The sequence below is a fragment of the Dryas octopetala genome, chromosome 8, assembly GCF_963921425.1.
Source record: "Dryas octopetala chromosome 8, drDryOcto1.1, whole genome shotgun sequence".
In the NCBI taxonomy this organism is placed as follows: Eukaryota; Viridiplantae; Streptophyta; class Magnoliopsida; order Rosales; family Rosaceae; genus Dryas; species Dryas octopetala.
Window position 1 is genome coordinate 6,703,794 of NC_141373.1, and position 23,734 is coordinate 6,727,527.

The 23,734-nt window shown below is 34.6% G+C and overlaps 2 protein-coding genes and 1 long non-coding RNA gene across 4 annotated transcripts; 1 reads left to right on the forward strand and 2 right to left on the reverse strand.

The window, feature by feature from the left end:
* Window positions 1-1,742: 1,742 nt before the first annotated feature.
* Window positions 1,743-3,503, reverse strand: LOC147276604 (uncharacterized). Of its 2 annotated transcripts, XR_015123993.1 has the most exons (5): window positions 3,234-3,503; window positions 3,118-3,130; window positions 2,533-2,674; window positions 2,253-2,417; window positions 1,743-2,010 (listed from the first exon to the last, which is right to left on the reverse strand). It is a non-coding gene; the product is annotated as an uncharacterized LOC147276604 (long non-coding RNA). The 2 variants fall into 2 exon arrangements; XR_015123992.1 differs by lacking the exon at window positions 3,118-3,130.
* Window positions 3,504-11,026: 7,523 nt separating this feature from the next.
* Window positions 11,027-11,811, forward strand: LOC147276605 (LOB domain-containing protein 37-like). Its single transcript, XM_086255311.1, has 2 exons — window positions 11,027-11,210; window positions 11,312-11,811. Exons 1-2 carry the CDS (start codon window positions 11,027-11,029, stop codon window positions 11,809-11,811), a joined length of 684 nt encoding a protein of 227 aa, XP_086111437.1.
* Window positions 11,812-15,717: 3,906 nt separating this feature from the next.
* On the reverse strand, window positions 15,718-23,038 carry QWRF2 (QWRF motif protein (DUF566)). The gene is made up of 6 exons (XM_086253526.1): window positions 21,243-23,038; window positions 19,161-19,280; window positions 17,309-17,425; window positions 17,117-17,206; window positions 16,228-16,335; window positions 15,718-16,146 (listed from the first exon to the last, which is right to left on the reverse strand). The coding sequence occupies exons 1-6, from the start codon at window positions 22,758-22,760 to the stop codon at window positions 16,066-16,068; spliced, it is 2,034 nt and encodes a 677-aa protein (XP_086109652.1). The 5' UTR covers window positions 22,761-23,038; the 3' UTR covers window positions 15,718-16,065.
* Between the last annotated feature and the right edge of the window lie 696 nt (window positions 23,039-23,734).

A 23,734-nucleotide genomic window follows, 5' to 3' on the forward strand; every position in this document is an offset into this window, starting at 1 on the left:
GATATCATATCCAGTCATAAAGATCAAATCAAGTTCAATCCTAATGGTATTGGGCCACTAATGACCTAGGTGATTGAGGTCTCTACAAATAAAATGTGAGGGTTTCATCTATTGAGGAAGAAAGCCACGTACACTCACCCACACAACAACAGAGACACGATGCCTCAGCCCGTATTTAAAATAAAATAAAATATTACACCTACATTTTTTGCCCAGCCCACTCAATGAAAAAAAAAAAAAAAGTTTCCTAAATTTGTCTCTCTCCTCTTTCCATCCATCATTGGTCCCTCTTATATTTTATTCTCTTAACCATTTAGAGATTTAAGGATTTAGAGATTCAATTTTTATGCAATAGTTGTAGTATTTCTAATTTACTCTTAAATGTTTGTAAAATTAAATAATAATTAATATTTTATTATCCAAATTGTTCAAGAATTCAAGGAAAACTCGTGTAATTTGTTGATGTGGGAATGTGAGATTGCTTTTAAGCTCAATCTCAATTATTGAAATTGCAAATTTGGAAACCAAGTAAGCTCTAAATTTCAATATTAAATTCTAGTTGCATATATGTTGCTAGTAAAATAAGTTTCTATTGTGAGATTTTGTTTTGTAAAATATTCTTACATATCATATTTATAATATATTACCAATATTATGTTCTAGTTTATAATGCCGGATCATCCACAAATTTCAAAGAGAAGAAAAAATATTCTTTCTTATTTTAAGAAGACAAACGACCCTTATTCATCTGCACTAGTGCGCGTTCTTGAACGTGATCCAAGATTACGTCAAGTAATATGGAAGTATCCTATATATTAATGAATATGATAATGTTCGAAGAACATATAATGCACTTAGGACTATGTCCCCCCTTGACTAGGTGTATCTTTTATGTTTATTAATGAAATTTTCTCGTACCGTCAAAGTTTTTTTAGCCCCCCCTCAATTTTAATTTCTGAATCCGTTCCTGGAGACAAGAGATGAGAGAAAAAAAGTAAGAGAAAAGAGACAGCCAATGAGAGAGGGGAGGGATCGATGTCATGTGGTATCAATCACATGGAGAAATATGGAAGTTCTTCTCAAAATTCAAACAGGGAAATATTGAGATGACGGTTTGATATCATATCCAATCATAAAGATCAAATCAAGTTACAATCCTAATGGTATTGGGCCACTAATGACCTAGGTGATTGAGGTCTCTATAATAAAATGTGAGGTTTCATCTATTGATGAAGAAAGCCACACTCACCCACACAACAATAGAGACACACTACACCATTTCCCCCTTATCATCACTATTTTTTTCTGTTAGCTATTGCTGCAGCAATCACTATCATTGGTTGTGATTTAGAAATTGCCACCCTGCAGTCACCTTTAGGTTGATGGTTGTTCAGAATGGGGTGGCAAAGTGGCTAAGCAAACCATTTTTTTGGAATGGTGGAGTTTATAGACCAAAACTGTACTTTTCTGCTGACAAGTTCTGCCTCCACCAATGTTGCATATAGTTACTCAATTTGTAGAACATTTATATTATTAAACAATCTCCATGGACTTTGGTGACTAATTAATTAGGATTCAAAATGCATTTTGCCACCAAATTAAAATTGCAGCTATTTGAACTGCAGTTTTTCAGTTCTGGGCTATTTGCAAACCCTTTTCCCACCCTATTATTTTCCAATGGTGCTTGTTGATACTTACATTGCAACAAGAATTATGCACAAAGTCAGACCACAACACAATGTCAATTAAATCCTACATTACAACTCATTCCATGCAGGAATTCATAAGTTTTCTTTACACCAATTTACAAAAGAATACAACCGAAAGGGAAAAACTGACCCTCATAAATAGAGAACCCCCACATTGCCAAAAACATATAGATCAATGTATACAGAGAAAAAAATAATCTACTTTACACTAGAGCTATCACCAACTCATGGACATTTGCATTTGTTGGTGTTTAGAGCACTAGATCCCGCTGTTTTCCTCACAACCTTCCAAGTTTACATCCTACAATTCACAAAAAAAAAAAAAAAACAGAGATAGTGATGAAAATTGTAACAACTTTATTCACCCAATAAGTTATATAAAATGTCTTCATCCTTACCAATAACAGTAAATTGTTATTATCAATCTTATAGTATAACATTGCAAGATATGATAAGAAATTCAATAACAGTGAGTGTGAAGGCATGACATTCCATCTTTAAATTGTTTAATTAAGAAAGAATTAAGTAGCTTGAAATAGAAACCTGAATGGAGGTTGCTCAGTCAGTTAATGAGCAACCTGAATGGAGGTTGCTCATTGCAGTCCTGAATGGAGGTTGTTTAATGAGATGCATACCTCATTAAATAGAAACCTTTCATTTTTTTTACTTTGCTCATTGTAGTCCTTCTATCACCTGCACACTAAGCAGCTTGAAACAAACCGAATCAAATCAGCTCATTGCAGCCTACACTTAAGGAAGGAAAGCTGATATATGATAAAATTAAAACTTCTACTCATTAATTGCTTCGCATAGAATGAACAACCTGTGCCTGCATTGCAAGATATTGAGGACAACATCATTAGGATCAACTGCACATGAACATTCAGCACAACCCATGTCCTCTCTTCTTCCTTATTTCATCAATTTCCATTTCCCATATTGTTCAAAGGCACATAAAAATCCTCCTACAATTGAGTAGAAAAAAAAAAGCAAATGAATTCTTCCATTTAACTAAAAAAATCAATAAAGCAGTAAAAAACCATATCCTTTCCACAAAGCAATAAAATAATGGAACTCACTGCCACATCATGTTTTTCCAAATTGCAAAATATTATAAGATGAAGAGATCAATCTCGAAAGCACACAGTAATGCAAATACATGAATAAGCTTGTTAGTGTTTTAACAGAGTAACACAAATAATAGTACACAGGCATCCAAAACCCCAAAAACTACATTGTATTTGACTCATTGACAACCCTCATTGCATCAAGGACATAGCTAAAAATATAAATAAATAAATAAATAAAAGAAATCACAATAAGCTGAAACTGGAATACAAGCATCAAGTTTTCCAATCAAATTAAAACAAATCTAATCATAAGGCAGCATAAGTGCATTGACATTTACCTAGGAAAAGAACCTGAACAAAAAAAATAAACAAAGGGTGAGTTTTTGGCATCTTCCTCTACAAACATTTTGATTTGAAAAAGGGAAATAAAAATGCATCGGGTTGAAGCGCTTACCAGTGAGCCCAAGAGAGAACTTGGTGATGAGGGCTCCGGTTATGGCGTTCGACTTTCTCTTCTTCGCCATCGAATCCAAACCCTAGGAAGGAGAAAGGACAGAAAAATATGTTACGATATACTTTTGTGAAAGAAAAAAGAAGATAAATGAAACGATGAGGTCATGAGAGAAAGGGAGTGAGTGAGAGGGAAAGGGAATGGGAGGTGAGGTGAGGTGAGGTCGGGAGAGATAGAGGGAGGCAAGAGTTGAGATCGATTGTGAGAGAAAGAGAGATGAGGGAGGCGCATCTGAAAAAAAAAAAAAATGAAAAGGGAGTTAGGTTTTGAGTACATAAGATTTTTTTTTTTTTTTAAGCCACTAGAGTCTTTTTTTAGTGGGAATGGGCTTAGGAGTGGGAATGGGCTGTAATAGTGGGATGGGTTTGTAACTATTATTTCTATAGGTTGAGTATTAAGTGGGAAATAATAATTATAAACATTTTATTAATCCCACCTTTGTTCTTTTTGGTTGAATTTGGAGTGGGGAAGGAATAATTATCTTCACTAATCTATCAATTTGGTTTCAATTTTTTTGTTGCTACTTATTAGTCAACTATATTACAAATTAGTGGGACTTAAGGCAACTATTAACTCTACCATAATTTTTAAAACAACCAAAATATTAATTAGTGATGAAAAAAAATGTTAATAGCCACTAACTCTAAAATAGTTTCTCTTCAAGGTGAGCATAGACCATATTTGTTGTAGTGACACAATGCCTCTTTGTAATTTCTTAATTAGTTCATCATCTTCTTCTAGTTTTATTTAGTAGCTCTGCAAAGATTCAATTTTCTTAGCATCAATTTTAGTTCATGCAATCATGTTCATTTTCATTTTATTTAGTCATAATTTTATTAAAGTTCTGTTCCATGCATAGAAGAACAATCGTTAGACAACCCACCATGAATGGCATGGGAAGGTGTTATAGTGTTGGGTTGAAGATACACCTAGCGCGGGGCAACTATTTAAAATTTAGGTAGGCTGAACTTCTAAATCATTTTACATCGAAATAAAAACTCGAAAGTACAAGTTACTATCATTAATAAACAAAAAAAGATATCCCTAGCCCACCTTGAATTGATAATCAAGGGAGCCAGAATTTGAAAGAGAGCTCACCTTGCAGTGGGGTGGCTGTGACGTGTGATAGTTGGAAACAGGAAGGCTCCACCCCCTGATAATTTCATTGAATAATTAATACCACACTTCTAATTTTGACCATCAGATCTTTATTGTAAAGATCCAAGGGTTAAGATTGTGTCATATATTTAATAATTATTCCATGAGCCAGATGATGATATGGATGTTTAATAATTTTGATAAGTCATTAAAGTTAGTGGTGAAAAAAATAAAATGATTTATTAAACATATGAGTATATGACACAATTATTATCATTGGATCTTTTCAATATAGATCTGGTAGAGGATCTAGGTCCGAATAATTATATCAGTAATGCTACACTTACCACATTTTTATACCATAATTTCATACCATCTTACATGACATTCATACATTGAACACTACAAATTAAAAAATAAAACCTAAAAAAGAAAAAGGAAATACCCTTCCAGTAAAGTAATGACACATCAGGTGGGATACAAATGTGGAAAAAAAATAAAATTGAACAACTAGCATTATTGTAATTATATATGTGTGTTTTCTAAGAAAATTCCATCACCAATTGGCCCTATCATTTGATTGAATAATCCTACGCTAGCATAACAAAACTACTAAAGACATTATTTGCAATTGAAATAAAAAAAATTTAAATTAACCCCTGCAATTTTAAAAAATTTCATCTTTGTGATATGAATCTTTCATCCCTAATTAATCGCTACAAATAAATGAATACACAAAGATGCTCCTATTTACACACTTTTTTTTTTCTTTTTACACTAGCCCAGCTCAAAATTTTCGGGTTTGGGCCGGGCTCAGGCTTGAATTATAGGAGCCTAATAGGGCTTTCAGGCTGGGCTTGGGCTTTAATACACAAGCCTAATGCCCACTCATCGGGCTTTGACTTGCGAGCTTGGAGGGCCGAGTCGGGCTAGGCCCATAATGAGCTCAAAGCCTGTTTAGACACATATATGTTAAATAAAAAAAGATATGATTTTGGCTATGTTGTGATTTGAACATGAGACTTCACATAACAAACTTCAACTCTCAACCAACTAAACTAACTAGTTTATTTGTCAAATTTGTGAATCATAACATATTTAATAGCTTTTTCGTTTGTTTACTTCAATAAATTATTAATATGCTTATTAAGTTATTATATAATACTATTATGTTAGTAATAGTGTGATACCATAAATAATAAACTTTTAAAATTATATACAACATTACAACTATAATAAAACATAAATGTACAAATGTTTTATTATATATTTTATTACATATTTTTATAAACAAACGATGCAATTGTGTTTTCAACAATCTGAGCCGTTCAAATTTTAGTTCCTCATTCAAAGATAATTCGTGCAAAAATTAGCTCAATCGGAGATATAAAAGTAACATAACGGTGGTCAAATTAATGAACGATCATGGTTTTTCTAATGATGATCGAATGCGTAAATGAATTTCGATTTGGCCAATTTTTTGTAAGGATGATCTTTGACTATGAACATAGAAAATGAACGGGTCAGATTGTTGAAATCACGTTGTGGTCTTCAAAATTATGGAAACGACAAGGTTTCAACGGGAAAGTTATTAGAATTATACAGTTCAAGTGTATTTATATGTAGAAGCTCATATATCGATCGTGTTTTTAACGATCCGAACTGTTCAAACTTTAGTTCCCCACTCAAAGAGAATCCTTGCCAAAAATTAGTTCAATCGGAAATGTAAAAGTAACGTAACGGTGGTCGAATTAATGAATGATCGTAGTTTTTCTAATGATAATCAAACATTTGAACAGGTAGATGAATTCCTATTTGGTCGATTTTTTGTAAGGATGATCTTTGACTATCAACATATAAAATGAACGGTTCAGATCGTTGAATTAATGAACGATCATGATTTAATAATTTTAATTATAGTTGTATTATAAAAGTTTATTATAATAACTTTAATAACTATAGTTATAAATTTATATATAATTTTAAAAATTTATTATTTATGGTATTACACAGTTTACACTATTACTATTTACTAACATTATATGATTATAGTATTATATAATAACTTAATAAGCATATTAATAATTTATTATAGTATACAAATGAAAAACCTATTAATAAACTATTCAGCTCAGTTGGTTGAAAGTTGAATTTTGTTTCATGAAGTCTCATAATACTTTGACTATATTGCCCCTAATTTTTGTTGACAATTTTAACAGAAATTCATTTTGGTACCTCTTAGACACAAAATAAAAGTTTAGATACTCAATTGGGACAAATAAAAGTTTAGATACCACATTAAAACAATGGTCAAAATTTAGGTACTAAATATGAAATAAACCCTATATTTAAATTCTCATTAAGCATTAGAAGTTTAAGAAAAAAATATGAATGACGGCCTCAGAAACCAAACAAGTCAGACATAGTGTAAGGATCTCAAAATTTTCAAATTTCTCTCTTCCGGACATCTGGAGATAATTTTCGTAAAATCAGATCTTTATGGTTTCATTCATAGTGTTATTTTTTGCTGACTCTTCTGCCATAAATGGTTGCATTGGGGGTGCAGCAGTTTTCATATTCTTCTGCAATCATGTCTTTTATTTAATATTTTATTACTTCTGCAACTTTTTAGTTTAATTATGATTGCTATGTATAGTACAATTGCACTGTTTCAATCAGAGCATTGGGAGTTTTCTTACGATTGCACTGTTTTAATGGTAAAGATGTTACAGATCTCTTATCAATTATGTAGTAATTTCACCGGCCCATTAAATTTAGCTAGGTTGTCTTTTAATAATAATAATAATAATATTAATAGGATGTGGCAATATAATAGTGATGTGCAAAATAATTTTTTATTACGTAAATATCTTGTATCCTAATAGAGTACAAAGTAATAATTACAAGAGGACCAATTTTGAAGTGTTTAAATACTTTGAATGGTTTTTTTTATTTGTTTAACTAGCTTAGACAACAAATTGATCAAGAAAAATTAGCTAATTAAGACAACAAAAGTCAGCAGTCCTGCATAAACAAAACCGCACAAAATCTGGGTCAATCTCTTGCAAGTTACAAGCTTAGAAATGATCGTCATGAGCATTATATTTAGTTTTCTCCAGAATCCATTTTCCACGTCTGGATTTTGATTTTTGGGTGGAGGGTTAGGTTGACATTTATTTCAATTAAAATCAAAGAGAATTTGATCAAAGATTAAGTCTCAAGGTCATCTCATTAGTGTAACGCGGCAATTAGTACGTAGGTATCCAAATAATATATTAGTAGTTAAACAATTATTAATAAGTCCATTAAAATAAGTTGGTGCTAACTTCGTTTAGTTGCACTAAAATTGATAGGTTTTGTACGTATCTTCCTAGCTTTGTTTCTGCCAAAACAACTCACTTCTGATACAGCTTGCATTTTAGTATAGGCAGGCTTCCATTGGCAGATGAAACCCACTTTTATCTTTTATCTATAGATCGTTTATTACAAAGGATCTGGATTTTGGCATTGATTTGCCGTCACAAAGTTGAATCTCTCCAAGTGATATATGATCACACGCATGTTTTCAAAGACAAATCTTAAAAGCTTAATAGAATAAGCTAATTAAACACTATTTTCCTTAAGAATAAAACTATGTGGTCATGGAAAATAGTGAATATGAGACGAGCTATAAATTTGGATGTTCGCACATGCAACCCCATTATGGACCAGGAGAGACGGACAAAAGCGTTTAGCACTACCATGCAAAAAATAAGTGGGAGATGGAGATTTGAGCTTCCATACTCAGAATTTTTGGAATCAAAATTCTAATTCCATGTTAGATAATATTGAATTCAAAACTCAAGAAATGAGTCAATAATGTATATCAATCTAACATACTTAATACCTCTATGAGAAATATATATATATATATAAGGGTTAAACATGATGTACCGTTTGACACTGCTTTTTAGAAGCGCTTTTACCGAAATTGCTTATGCTCATACGCACATAAAAATTTTTATAAAAATTTTAAGTAGTTCATGCAAAAGCACTTGAAATTATTTTTTGAGAAAGAACTTGACAGGTGCTTCTAAAAAAATCTCTTAAAAGTACTTTTATAATCCAAAAGCACTTTTATTTATTTTTGCCAAATAGTACCAAAAACGTTTTTGCTAATTTGAAAGCGTTTTTGACAATTTTAAAAGCAATGCTAAACGAGTATTACTCGTCACTTTTTGAAGTGATCCATTCTCTAAATATAGATATACAAGAGCCCACTGTTCAATTTGTGCACCTTAATTAAAAGACTTCTAATATATATATATATATATATATATAATGCAGCTTTGGGGAGATTAATTAATTGGGATTATGGAAAACAAAAAGTGAGATGTAAATCTTGCCCAATGTCCATCCCAATTCCCAAACCACATATATGTGTCCTTCTAACTCATACAAGGGACGTTTCCAAATAGTTGGTATTCTTTTGTGCTGCAATTGCTAAAGAAACGCCAAAAGGCAAAAACGTCCTTCCCCTTAACAAATTACAATCCATGGCTTGGTCTTATACTGTTATGTGTACGGCCAAAGTGATGTCCCATCCTGTATTTCTATAGAACCTAATTAATACTAATTAACACATTTATAGTGACTAGAGTGGCCTTACACATGAAGCCAAACCAAAGTGAGCTGTGAAAAGTAAATCATGTATTGGAATCCCATTCTCCACGAACTTCATTTTGTTGGAACATCAATTAACATGCAATATTAAATTAAGCATGTGGATTAATTAAATGTTAATTGTGGTCTTAATGGGATAAACATGCCTGCCACGTACCCGAGTCGCGACTATAACTTCAATGCTTTTACTTCGTCCCCATCGTCATCTCTATATATCATTTGTCTCCCCATGCGTTCCCACTTTCATCCCATTTTCTGCTTCTTGTAAATATAGCCACTCATTCACTCCTATCAGTAGTTGAATTTCCTTGTCTAGATCATTCATATAATAAAATATAATTTACAATCAATTAATGGTACATTATGTTATAAGATTGTTAATTAATATAGCACTATATGTGTAAACAAAAGTTTATCTAATTAACAATTTAGTAATATAACATCTCAAAATATTTAACATGCAAGATCGATATCATTTTTCTTCTAAATTAACTAAAAATAATTATACAATGTGAATCTTATAATTTATACTAAATGCTGTTGATGATTCCCTTTAATTTGTTACGTAATGGATTATATATTCTTCTTTCAGAAACAAAAAAAAAAAAAAAAAAAAAAGTTGGGCGCATGGATTCTTCTACCATTATGCAAAAGCAAAAAAGGAGGTTGGGATTATATAAAAATGGTTTCCCAGAAGAATGGGAGCACATTTATACCCAACTCAATTGGCTGTTAAATTCAATCCAGCTAGACCCCCCACTCCTTTATATATGTTCTAAACAATTAATGTTTAATTAATTACTAGCTAGCACTAAACAGCTAACTTTTAATTTGTTTGATGACTTTATTGAATTCTTGAGTCACTCTGCTCCAACCAAAAGAAAGAACACAACTAAAAACACATCCTAGCTAGCTGGTAGTGCAAGCAGAAACAAATAGAAACAGATCGAAACAGAAAAAGAATATTAATTATCTGGTCATATATATATAGATATTAGATAATATCCATGCAATGGTATATATCCAACGGTGGAGGAATGAGTTATATCTCAACCACAAACGCGGAGACACGCAGCCGCCCTCACCCAGTTCCTTGGAACCCAACCCAAACAAGAAAGAAAACAATACAGTCCACCTTGCACTCAATTCTCACATCTAATAACTTAACCCTAGGTACTCAAACCAAACTCTAGTTAATCCCAATAATTAATTACTTTCTCCTCAAGCACTCTCTCATAGGTGATGTCTAGAGGTTTTAGATTGGGAAAAAATTTACCTATAATAGAAATATGGGCTAATTTGGCATCCCATGAAATAGATTTTATCTTGAAATTGAAGAAAGTTTTATGTGACGAAGTATAAAAGCATATATATTATTATGTTATTAGATTGAGATACCAAATCGGCATTTCTCTCTTCAGATCCTCTAGCTATTCATACATATATACACACACATGTGCCTAAATAGATCTTCTAATTATTTTTCTACATTTTATTGTTCAACATAGTCTTGCATTTATTATTGTAGAGTAGAAAACAAATGATAAAATGGATTTGTATCACATTTTTGGGTGTGAATGGAATTATGTAAACCGTTTAGGATTTATATTACATACTTAGGATTAAAATAAGCAAGTTAACTTAGACAAGTAAATATTCCAATTTTGTGTCCAATTAAATTCCTAAGTGACATCATTTTAAATACAATATCATCAGCCCACAAAATATAAGAAGAGAATCATATTTTGATTCGTATGTGACATGTTATGCCATTATTTGAATAATAAGTATATATTAAAATAAAAATTCATTTAATTAATGATCTGGATTGATAGAGAATAAGTCAGACTATTTACATCACTCTATCTATATATACGTACCTCATAAACCATAGTGCAAAGACACTCGATCTCCCACATCGATCTCTCAATTAAAACACAGGCTAGTTCTGCAGAGATATTCATGCGCGCTTGGACATGAGTTGCAACGGATGCCGAGTCCTCCGAAAGGGGTGCAGTGAGAACTGCATGCTCAGACAATGCCTGCAATGGATCGAAGACCCCCAAGCTCAAGCCCACGCCACCGTTTTCGTCGCCAAGTTCTTCGGCCGTGCCGGCCTCCTCTCCTTCGTCTCCGCCGTCTCTGTGGCCCAACGACCCGGTATATATAATTAAGTAAATATAAATAAGTTAGGATTACGATAGGTTAAGAATTCGATATATTTAAAAAAATTTAACAATAAATAAGTTTGGTTGTTTCAGCTTTGTTTCAGTCCTTGTTATTTGAGGCGGTGGGGCGGACTATAAGTCCGGCGAGCGGAGCGACGGGGCTGCTTTTGGCGGGGAACTGGCAGGTGTGCCAGGCAGCTGTGGAGACGGTGCTACGCAGCGGCGCGTTAGACCCACTTCCCGAGTACACTACTACTACTCATGACCATGATTGTGATCATCATCACGTTCGACGAGGACAGCGCCAGTATTGCTCCATGTCCAAGTTCAAGTCCAAGAAGAGGCCTTTGACTTTCGACGATGGTCACAATGACGTGGAGAATTTCGAGCCGCCGGATCTTGATCTTGGGTTGACCTCATCGAAGCGTAGAGATATTGTTTATCATGAACACAGAGCAGCGACGCCAACGCCGACTCCGTCCGTGGAAGACTCGGAAACGACGACGTTGGGGAGCGGTACTTCATCATCAGCAGATTACTGTACGACTGCTGGTTTAAAGGGATCGACAAAGCTTCTAAGATTATTCATTTGAGAGAGATTTTGATTAATTAATTAGTAAATAATTTGTGGGCAAGGATATATCCACAAATTAAAGCTAGCATATATAAAAACTATATAAAGCATCCTCCTATGGATTACTTTTATTTTTTCTTATCTTTTACCATAGATTAATTTGATCGAATCACCAATCTTTCTGAGTAAAAGATTCCTTCTTTGCTGCAAAAATTTCTCCATTTAACTCCACCAAGTAAGGAGTGCAAAGCTTCTCAAAACCCTTACCAAGAAGGATGTTGAAGATTCCAGATTTCGCATCAAAAGTAGCAATTTGTCCTTGTGAGTCTACAAGGTAGAGACATTCATTGTTATAGATGGCTTGAACACTACTAGAAAATTTTGGACCTACAACACGAAGATGACGCGTCCAGATTTTTTTTTCCCACAACCAAGGTGTCAATACGGAGAGTAGCAGAGAAACTAGGCGTACGTACGTCCTGATAGCAAAAAAAGTGCAGTCAGTAGAAGTGGGAGGCGCAGAAAAGGTGGCATCACTCACAACAGTGTCAAGGTATGGGAGATATATTGATTCTTTGATGAGTGGATGGATTGAAGAAGAAGAGGGAGGAGGTTGTACGTGACTTAATAAGTAACCAACCATAACCGGATGCAAGACACTCTGTTTGGCACTCAAGTTCAGTCAATTTGATATCATTCAAGGAGAGCTTCATGGGATCAAACCATCCATATTGCTTTGATTCCCCGGAGATTTCTCCTAAAAGAACAACATGGGAATGCTGCTGCTATCCTTGTTGTCAATCATAGTTTCAGATTTCTAAGAGACGACCCATAATTGATGTACAAGAGAAGAAAACTTTGTGGGGGGATTTAGTCTAACAAAGAGTGATCGATTATATATTGATGTTAAGTCTTGAGATCAAACGCCTGTTTGGGAGTGCTTATGTAAGAAACACTTTTGTTCAGTAGCATTTTCACTAAAAGTACTTTTGTTAGAAACACATAATTAAATTTTTTGAAAAAAATTTAAGTGCTTCTTGTAATTATACTTGCAAGCACTTCATGAAGAAGCACTTGATAGGTACTTCACTAGGAAGCGCTTCCAAATATTTTTATAACACAAAAGCATTTTTAATTTTTTTTGGCAAACACAAATAAAAGCGTTTTTCCAAATATATAGAGGCTATTGCTTTTCCAAGCTTGGTAAGGAAACTTCAATTTCTCAAAATTGAGTACCTCTGTTGCTAATTTCAAATAGGATTTTGGTTTTCTAATGTGAAAAGACTTTGTTTCCAAATAAAATATGGTAATTTTCTCAAGGTTATGTTTGTTTCTAATTTAGTCTCATAAATAATTGTGAGATATTTAGATCCTCAAGGTTAATTGATTAGTATGAAATTAGCATATAAGAGATTAGCATACAAGAAATTAGCAGTGAATCTAAATCTGTGAGGGATATACTACTAGTATAGGGAAATGATGATACAATATATGCATGGTGTATAGTTTACAATTCTTGGGAAAATTAGAGTTTAATCCTTCTAACATTTTTTATCTGGAAAAAAACCATATGACTTTTTTTTATAAATAAAGTCGTTTTTTTTTTTTTTTTTTTTTCAAAATAAAGTCATTTGGCTATTGTCTTGTCAAAGAAATATGTCATTATTTTTTTATTTTTTGAGGGTATAGAGTATAGGTTCACTTCATGTTAGGGTATAGAATGAGATTTGTGGAGATTGTATGTTAAGTTCTTTAATTTTACAATTTATTAACTAAAGCTTTATGATTTTTAAAATTCTAACTAAAGTCCAATAATATTGTAACCATTACATGTTACATAATACATATTGGTCCATTAGTTTCTATTTTTTTCACACATATCAGGCGTTGAGCGTTTGGCGACAATTTTTTAGTGTTCGGTTGTGCATTTTTACTTGTTCCTCAAGTACTAGTTTGTCGGCTTTATATTAGGTTTTAACTCTTCCCAAATTAAGTTAAAACTTAACATGCAGTCTCCACAAATCTTATTCTATATTCTAAGATGGTATGAGGTGAACCCGTACCCTATACCCTTAAAAAAGAAAAAAAAATAATGGCATATATTTCTTTGACAAGCCAATGGTCAAAGAGTTTTATTTAGAAAAAACAAAGGCTTTATTTAGAAGAAAAAAATTATTTGGTTTTTTTCCAAATAAGAAATGTTAGAAGGACTAAACCCTAATTTTTTCTATTTAATAATTATACATATATTGTAGCCTTTAATAATTATACATCTATATTTAATAATTATTCCAAATTTAAAATATAATTCAATTTTACAAACCGGGCCTTCTTCACAGCTATTTTCGAATTGAGAAATTATTTTGTATTACCGATACACTGCCACGTACGTAGTATAACCAACGTATATGTTATAATATGAGTGAATGTTATTAATAATATATTCTACAAATATAAACATGTCGTCCAACAATAACTTTCTACATTGGATAGATTACACCACATGATGGTATATCGATTATACCTAATAATTTTTAGAATTGAGAAATTAGGTAATTGACCTCTTTATATTGATAAATTTAACAACACTAAATATTCAATTGAAAGGCACAGCATTTGTAGTACCTTAATTACTAAGTGTAATTAATTACTCAGGAAAAAAAAAAAACTATGAATAATTTTATGTGAATATTATATGATTGTGATTGACATGAGTAATGAAGGAGAGATCCTACAGATATCTTGCATTTTGGATTGCCTGCCTGCTGGTGGAGGGCATGTCAGCACAGCACAGGCCTCATGTTTGTGGTCAGTCACCCAAACTCCAAACCATTTTCCTACAATTTTGGTAATGCATGCTTCAACAGGAAAATAAAATTATTGGAGAGTTGGGTCCATTTAGGCTTTTAGCTTTGCAACTTTGCAATTTTTTTTTTTTGGTCGAAGTTGCAAAGTTGAGACACATCACTAAAAAGATGAGACACATTAACAATGGCCTCCAGCTGGGAACTTTTCTATGGCTTTGTCAGAAAAAAGAAAAGAAGGGAATAATATAATACAAAAATATTTTTTAAGAAATAAGAAAAAGAAAAGAAAAGATAGAACATTGGATTTGGTGGCAAATGGGATGGTTGACCTTTTTAGTCCACAAAGTCACAACGGCAGAAACCTAATAAAACTGACAGTTTGTCGTTTGTAAGAGAAGGGTGCTCAAGAGTCGAGAAAGAAATTTCAGTCCAAAATAGGGAGGACATGCAAAAAGGAAATTGGGTTTGGGTGTCCACAGGCGCATGTTAGTGGTGGCCCTCTCACATCCGCAACTGCTGGAAGCTTAACGTGGGATGTCGCTGACCCAACTAGTCTTACATGGTCAAACTAGTCAAATCTTTTCCTCCAGTTCAAGCCCACTTCATCACCTAAATGTGATGCAATGTTATGTCTTACCTGGTCAAACTAGTCAAATCTTTTGCTTAATGTGATGTAATGTTATGTGTATGTGAATAAATTAGTGTGAATTCACAACACTTTTGTATGATTGGTATAGTTAAAATGTCAATGTCAATACCGCACCGATATTGTAGGTTAATAATCAGATTCTCATTTTCTAAACCATTTTCACCTCTCCTTGGAGAGAATGCCTGTGTCAAGTGCATTGGTCGGTTTTGAATCTCAGGTTGATGTAAGTACTTACAAAAGTTTATTCAAGAAGAGGAAAGAAGAGGGTGCTAACTGTCATGTCTCTGAGTCAGCCATTAAGTCATTCACCGTGTGAGGGAACCATCCGAGGATGCATTGGACAAAATATACTAGATTGTACACCCACTCTAACAGGATATTAAATCAACTTGTTTCAAACTATACTGAAAGTAATGACACTGGCATTGTGGAAATGACCAATAATCAAGCAGAAGAAGAGGCATGTCCAGATGATCAAATGAAGAATTTTACCACAAGCTACTTAATTGTGATCAGGAGAGCATTACATATATATACATATACATTTTCCTTTTTGCCTAAAGATAGAAAGAGTGCTTGTATACAGCTAATTGGTGAGAAGGAAAAGCCATTCTCTGTATTCTTCAGATACAACGACACATGAGATACATGACACAGAAGACCACAACAGGTTCCAAAAATGCCAAATCAGAAGCCAAAACTAGCTATTTGATCCATCCTTATTACCTCTACTGCTGGGTGCTGCCTCCATCCGGTGGAAAAAGAAAGGTTCCGTGTAATGTTAGCATTAGGAGTGAGTAATCAAATAAGATCAGTTCTACACACGTGTTGTCAGGCTGCAGGTAGTTGGTACACGTTTTAGTTGTATTATATGTGTTCTCAAGCTACAGTCCTTGACCTGTTACAATGAATAGGGAAGTAATTAAAATAACTGGGGGGAAAAATGAAAGTTCAAGAGAATAAAGACGGCCAGACTTACCTGCATGGCTGATAATGTGGACAAAAAGTCTTTGCATTGTTCAAGCACAGCCCGCTCTGTTGCAGTCACCTTCACAAGTTCAGACACCAAGGAATTCATTTCCTCCACCTGTAAATGGAAAGTGTTTCAGAAATTTCCTTAATCAGCTTCGTTTTGTTTGCATAATTTGAAGCTATTCTTAACAAAGTTACAGTTGTCACCATCTACCAGGTATGAATCGAAAACATGCATGGAAGGCTAGGTGATATTGTATTAGAGTTCTCTAGAATATAAGGTGTCATGATTTCCAATAAGTTTTTTGAGTTGCAGATTTAAAGAAATATCCTCATTGCACTAAGCCACTAACTGATGTCAATTTGAAAGGCAGACCTTTCTTTTTAATTTTTGATATACCAGATGATTGCTTTATTTATTATAATTATCTAAATCTTCAAGAGTTTTTGGCCACATTTTTTAGTGTATAAATGAACCTTTTTTTTTTTTTTTTTGTTGGGGGGGGTAGTAATACCAACAACTGCTAAACCATCAGGTCAGGTAAGTGACTGTCGTAGTATTATCGAATTAGGTCAATCAATTGTTACTTTTAGGAATTAAAAAATAACATAAATGAACTATATTGGATAATTTAAATTTTTGGATTGGCTTTATTGAAGTTACCTCAAAACTATACTGTTTCACCAAAATAATCCAATTACAACTACAGTATCTCCTGGGCTAAAATTCGGCTTCATCTATCACTTTTTTCACTCATATTTAGAACTTATAAATACATGTGCCTACGGGAAGAACAGAATGTAATTGAAGTATTTTTCTGTGGAATTTTTGGCAAGAGCAATGACATCAACCAAGAAAAGTAGAAACAGATTCAGGAGAAAAAGAAATAGATTACCTTTGACGAAAGAGAGCATATTGAGGATGCCATTGCCTGCATCACATCAGCTGCCGAACCCACAGCATCTTTCAGCTTTTGAAAGTCAACCTAGAATAAAATAAACTGTCAGACTTCTGAACAGTAATAGCTCCTTGGTTCAAGCCTTTGATACGCCCTTGACTAAATTAAGCATAAAAAGAAGCCACGTACTATTGCTTTTCCAACAACCGGAAGACGGAGAGTACTGGCCTGCAAAGCTTCAGTTGCTCCTAGCAAAGAACTAGAGTGATCTCTGTCCATAAGAGCCCATTCTTCCAAATTTGTAAACTACAATCACCGAGTACAACAAAGTTCATTCATTATGAAGGAAAAGATAAATAACAAAGCAAGCAGTAGACACCCAAAAAAAAAGGCTGTATGTATTTAATAAAGTAAAATACTTGCAAAAGCATAGTGTGATCACATAATATAGCTATAAAAAGTTTGTGAAAATATATTCAGTTGTAATCTCTAAAAGGAAATAATCCAGTTAAAAAAGACATATTTTATTGCAAGAGTAGAAATACAAAGAAGATGAGCTTTCTTTCAGAAGGACATTAACTATTATGCATGCAGAGTTGCAGACACACACACACACACACACATTCCAAGTGCACAATTGTTACTATAGAAAGGAGACTAACCAAACAATTTCCCTTAACTGAAAATCATGCAGGATGTGGAGACTTCAATAAATATTAACTGGAATAACTGAAACTGAACAAAAAATTTATACTAGCTTACATTTCTTTCAGGGGTCACCAAATAAGAAGCAAGAAAATATTCCTGGCATCCCCGGTTTTGGGAAAAGAAGACCTCAACCAAGGTTAGTCTTTAGTAAGGAAGCAAGCCCTTGTTACCCCAAAACAGAGTCACCCTTTCTAATATTTCACATTTTCTTAATAGAAAAGAGATAAATTACACATTTCTCCTTAAAGAAGATGTACCACAGCAAGACAGACTACTTAATTAATAATTTTTTCCCTTCCTGATATAACGTCCCAAAGACCTCTTTCTTTAACTAGAAACAAGCTCCCTTTATTTCAGAAACATAATTGACAGTTGACCATAAGCTAGCCAGAAGTAAAGTTCCGTAGCAATTAAAAGCAAGTAGACCAATGGAAGGCACTTTACAAATGAAAAGCTTGAGTAAGCAAAATAATAAGATAAAACCTTCTATGATCACCACTACCAATAAAGAATAAAGGCATGAGCATTGATAATAAAGAGTCAAATGAACCACATTTGCAGACCCCTCAACATTACAAGAAAACCTATTAACACTATCAAAATTGTAAATATTCTCTCACAGTCATCTGTCTAGCTGTCTAATTACTTGTGTAAATTGCTAAGGTTAGGCCTTAATAAGATTTCAATTCCTTAGATGTACAGTGACAAATTGTCAACTGTTGTACCTATTTATACATCCTCTCAAAGAGAAGAAAACACACAGAAATTTTACAACTTACATGATAGTATTTGAAATTTACCTCCTAAACTTTTTCATTCATCACTTCGTACTTGTAACCTGGTTGGACAGATTCCCATAGGATATATAAAATTATTTTCACTCTCTTTTCAAATATCAGATCATAAGCGCGATTTGAGGAAGAAAAAATTGGGCTCTCTGAGTTCACAAAAGTGGAAGCTTGGCAATACTGGTGTGATTATCAAATTTGTGCCAACATAAGCATGGTTACGAAATTTTTATCTTCCTACTAAATTATTGGAAGTTATCACAAACACACAGCTTCCATATAGGCACCAAGTTAGCTCTAATTAAACAGCTACTTGATGTAGTAATACAAAGGAACTTGGGGTGGAAAAGGATTACTTCCAACATTATTCCATTTTACTGAATGTAAAAAGCCAAAATATAGAAATAGAAATAACTTAAGTATCGGGAAAAATAGATGCCAGCACATGCATGAGTTGGTATTATAACACTTCCAAATTCCAGTCAATAATATATTTGGAGGCAGAAAGTCAGCTACTATAAAGATAGTAAAGCTCTGAATCTTACTTGTCCCTTGAGGATAGAAGTTAGCTTCAACTTTTGCCTCAGCAAAAGTAACTTGATCCTTCTAAGTGTGACAGAATGCCGTAGCTCTGAGATTGTTACCCAAGCATTCCACAGATTTTTCTGGCACCCAAGAAAATACAAATTTAGATATAAGACACTGTACACAAACTGTAACCATCCTGACCAGTTTAGCACCTAGCCTGAATTCAATTAATAATAATCAAGCCATGTTTATAGAATCTTAGGTTCAGCCAAGTTCAAACATGTACGAAAAAAGAAAGAATCAATACACCTATGACTCCATGAGACAAATACATTATCAAAATTTTATATTTATCATGACCTTGTTTGATAGATATTGGCAAATGTTTTTTCACGTAAAACGAACATGTAGAATGAAAGTTATAATATTTCAAATTTTGAGAAAGTAGTTACTCTATTTAATACTTTGACAATTATAATGGTATTAACAGAATTTTCAAATAAATGTACAGTCAACCCATAAAAATAGGCAAGCAAACCATTATGAGAGACCTAATCCAAAAGAGAAGAAAATTATTGGACTTATTCTAATAAATCTTATGGACTAAGGATAGAGATCTAAGCATCCTAAATCAAACCAATTCAAAAATTGATCAGACTTTGTTGGTTTCGACAACAAGTTAAGATAAAATAGAAACCCCTTCCCCCTGTTCTGCCTCTTCTAGGTGACGTATAGCTGGGGTTGGTAGACCCCATGATGCAATTAGTTAGTTTTCTCTGATTCGGGCCTTTGGACCTTTAAACAAAAAAAGATAAAAAAGGACAGATACTATTCTTATACATTTACTTCACTTTTTTCACCATAAATCATGCATATGAAATCCTATCATCAATGACAAGGCTCTTCAAAACTTTAGCACTAATAAAAACAAATCTCCATATCTGCTTCTTCAGCAGATATAAATCATCATCAATCACTTCCACAATGAATCTAGTTGTTAAAGAACAGCATCACCAACCTGAAGAAACTATAAATACATCCCCATAACCTTATGCTTCATTCATTCTACTGAGTCTGATCAATTCCACAATGATGTGAAAGGTTCTCTGGAAAGTAATAGTATTAAGTTATTAACAAGAAAGGGGTTCTGGACTGGAGTAACAATGCTTCATCTAATTTTACATACCCAAGCCAAGAGGTGAGGCATATAATGCCATCCATAATGAATTATCAGATAAGTGCTTCCTTTTACTTCATCCAACAGGTTTGAATGGTTGTTAGCCTTAGCCCACAAGAATTTTGTCAGTTTCATTGAATGAAAGAAGCACTAAGAAAATTAAGGATGAGTCAGCATATTTGTTAATGTGAAAAGTAAGTTTATGATATCTATCAATCTAGCGGAAATCACACTAATGAACCAATAAACGTGACAGTGTGCAATCTCTATTTCATTATGAAACTGAAAGAGCAATCAAATCCTTTTAAACCAGAACATCTCACTATGAAGTCCTCCTTAACAAGAAGTCACCATTCTCCATTGCATACTAGGCGAAAGCCATCCATAGGTTTTATCTCCATTCTAGAGCAATTGGTCAATTCAATAACCACCTTCAAGACTTCACGAATCACCTTCAGATTCTACTATCCTAATAATCCATTCTAGAAGTTCCCAATGACACCCGCACAGCATTGTTATCTTTGTAAGGAAATACTAATGACAGTCACACATCTCATTTAGGATTTGATCTTCATCCTTGTATTTGTATCAAATATCATGCAGCCTTCAGTATTTATATATTCAGTAAAAACCAAAAATTCCATATATAGAATCCAGAACCTCCCATACTTCACATTCGCCGCTCAGTAATGAATTATATAATGTCATATTCAAACAGAACAAAGAAAATGCAGTACCCTTTAAGAAAAAACAAACTAAATTCTTCCTAAAAGACATTAGGCCAACAATGAGAAGATCGCTTTTTCATTGTAACCGAGGCTAACAAAAGCTATGACTATACAAACACCAAACAAATTCATGGAGGAACAATGCTGATATGAAAACATAGAAAACAATGCAATTGCTAGCACCACAACCGTACCTCTGCATTCAGTCTCTGCACCATGAAGGTAGCATCGGCTCTTGCATTTACAAACCGCCACTGCAGATAACGGTTATACAGAAGCCTGAGCATGTGTGCATCAACAATGCGATCCTCCCCCATCTTCCCCCTCCGAGTATCAACAGAGAAACTGAGAATTGAAGGTGTACTGCCGGTACTACTCAAGGGACCACCAACACTATTCCTCACACGAGAAGGACTTGGATACCCTCTTGATGGTGACAAAGACGAAGATGTCCAAAGCTTACCGGGTGAGGCAGGCCGAGTAGCTCCCCTAACAGGAGAAGCCATTGTTCTTGGAGATGATACTGAAACTGGGTTATCACCATTAAACTTCTTTGATTGAATGAATTTACCTGGTGCCCCTGTTCTGGACCCAGGGCTTGTGGACATTGGTGAACCTGGATCCTGCAACCGTCGCAGCCGGCTATTCGTCTCCTGCCAAAACCGCGCCGAAACAACAATCCCACGAGGCCCGCCGGGGGCGGTTCGACCCTTGGCAACCCCATTAGCATCTTGAACACCTGAAGTGCTACCAGAGGAAACACTGTCTGTATCAGAGGCAGTGAGATCAGAAGGCACAGAAGACTCATTCGCTGAATTGGCATCTGGGTTTTGCTGAGCAGCCTTCAAAAGCTCAGCATTGCCCAAATCCAAGCTCAATCTGCCATCAAAGGAAGCTCTTCTACTCTCATCGATCATAGATTGCTGCAATGCTCTAGCCACAACCCCAGATCCAAACCCATTGAGCTTCTTCCTATCCACACCACTACAGTCCAAGCTCCTCGACAGCGGGTTAGGACCCGAATTCGAATTCCCTTGTCGGGTCCTGGCCGGCCACCGGTGCTGATCACCCGGCTTAGAATTCTCCACCTGATCTCCTCCTCCTCCTCTAAGAGGGGTCGACCTCCGCCGCTCCGGCGTGGCCTTCCTCGCAGAGCTCCCACTCGCCGCCGCCGCCGCTTTAGCCTTGCTAATCGGAAGCGAAAAGGCCTCGCCTTGAAACGAAACCGACAAGCTCCGAGTGGAAGTGACCAAAAGCCTAGTGGCAGCAGAGACCTCAGAACCAGCATTTCCTAGTCTAGCTTCAGAGAGAGTCGCAGAGGGCCGAGGCGTAATGGGCCGCCTCCGGTCCACCGATTGGGACCGTTTCGGACCCAGAGACGGTGCTGGGGTGGAGTTGGAGGTGGAATTGATGGACCTCGAAAGCAAAGGAGATGGGCATCTTCTAGAAGACCCAGAAGACGAGACAGTTGAAGTTGAGGTTGAGGTTGAAGAAGAAGGAGAAGGAGACATGTACTTGGACGAGACCTGTCTGCCTCTGGCTCTTCTTTGGACAAAGCCATTGTCTTTCTCCGAAGGTAGAAGAGGAGGTCTTGATGGGTTTTGAAGATGGGTTCGTGAGTGTGGTGATGGGTTTGCTGAGGAGGTTTTTGGGTTTCGTTGTGGCGGTGGTGGGTCGGTTGAAGCTGCTTCAGAAATGGCAGCCACCATCATAGGAAGGACAGTTGGAATCGAGTGCTCCTCACATTGCCTCTCTAAGATTGAATTTTTTTTGTTTTTTCTGTTTGCTTTCTGCTACTCACTGACAAACCCCACAGCTCTTGTCCATGGAACCAAAACTCAGCAATGCAGATTTAACAAATTGTGAGATGGGTATGTGGGCGATTCAGCATTTTGGGGAGCTCAGAGCCTGAGAAAGCAGTGCTTGGGCTTGTGGGTTTTGAGAGAGAGAGAGAGAGAGAGAGAGAGAGAGAGAGAGAGAGAGTAGTTGTGGGGGGTGAGGCGAGATTTGGGAGTGTATGGAGTATGAGGAGTGAGTGTCGTCGACTGTGGGCTTTTTCCGGGTTTGGGATTTTTTTTCCTGAAAATTCTTTAGAGGGACGTTAACGTTATGTTTATGTTGATTGTCGGTTTAATTACGTTTTAGACTTTTAGTTTGGACTTTTAATTAATTAATTAATTACTACACTTTTTCCACATGTGACTTTCTCACGTATAATTTATGGATATATAGTTTATTCAGTCCGGGAAAAAAAAAAGAAGAGAAAGTGATAGATGCTAACAAATGAATAAATGATGTTGTATGGAAGAAGAAAAAAAAAAAAAAAAGACACTTCTTGACCACAAATCCTCCCCTAACATGTTCCTATAGAATTAGAAGAAGAAAAACTTTTATACTACATTACGGTGTCAAGTTGATATAATATGATTATCAACTAAAAGAATGTCATTTGTTAAAAAAATTGATAAATATAATGAGTACAATACAATGTCGTGTGAGTTTATTGTGAGAGTAAAAATAAGAAGACCATCTTACAATGTTGCGTGAGTTTATGAGTATAACTATTGTATATATATTTGTAATAAAAGAAAGTAGAATAGATAGATTAATTATTTATTTATTAAAAAAAAAGATAGATTAATTGTTTATATGAAGAGGCTAACTTACTTTAACTTGATTAGATGAT

Coding starts and splice junctions, on each gene's coding strand:
- QWRF2 (XM_086253526.1), bottom strand. CDS start 22,760: ATGATGGTGGCTGCCATTTCTGAAGCAGCTTCAACCGACCCACCACCG. Junction 17,207..17,308: donor CGGTTGTTGGAAAAGCAATA/GTACGTGGCTTC, acceptor ATTTTATTCTAG/GTTGACTTTCAAAAGCTGAA. Junction 16,336..17,116: donor TATGCTCTCTTTCGTCAAAG/GTAATCTATTTC, acceptor TTCCATTTACAG/GTGGAGGAAATGAATTCCTT.
- LOC147276605 (XM_086255311.1), top strand. CDS start 11,027: ATGAGTTGCAACGGATGCCGAGTCCTCCGAAAGGGGTGCAGTGAGAAC. Junction 11,211..11,311: donor CTCTGTGGCCCAACGACCCG/GTATATATAATT, acceptor TGGTTGTTTCAG/CTTTGTTTCAGTCCTTGTTA.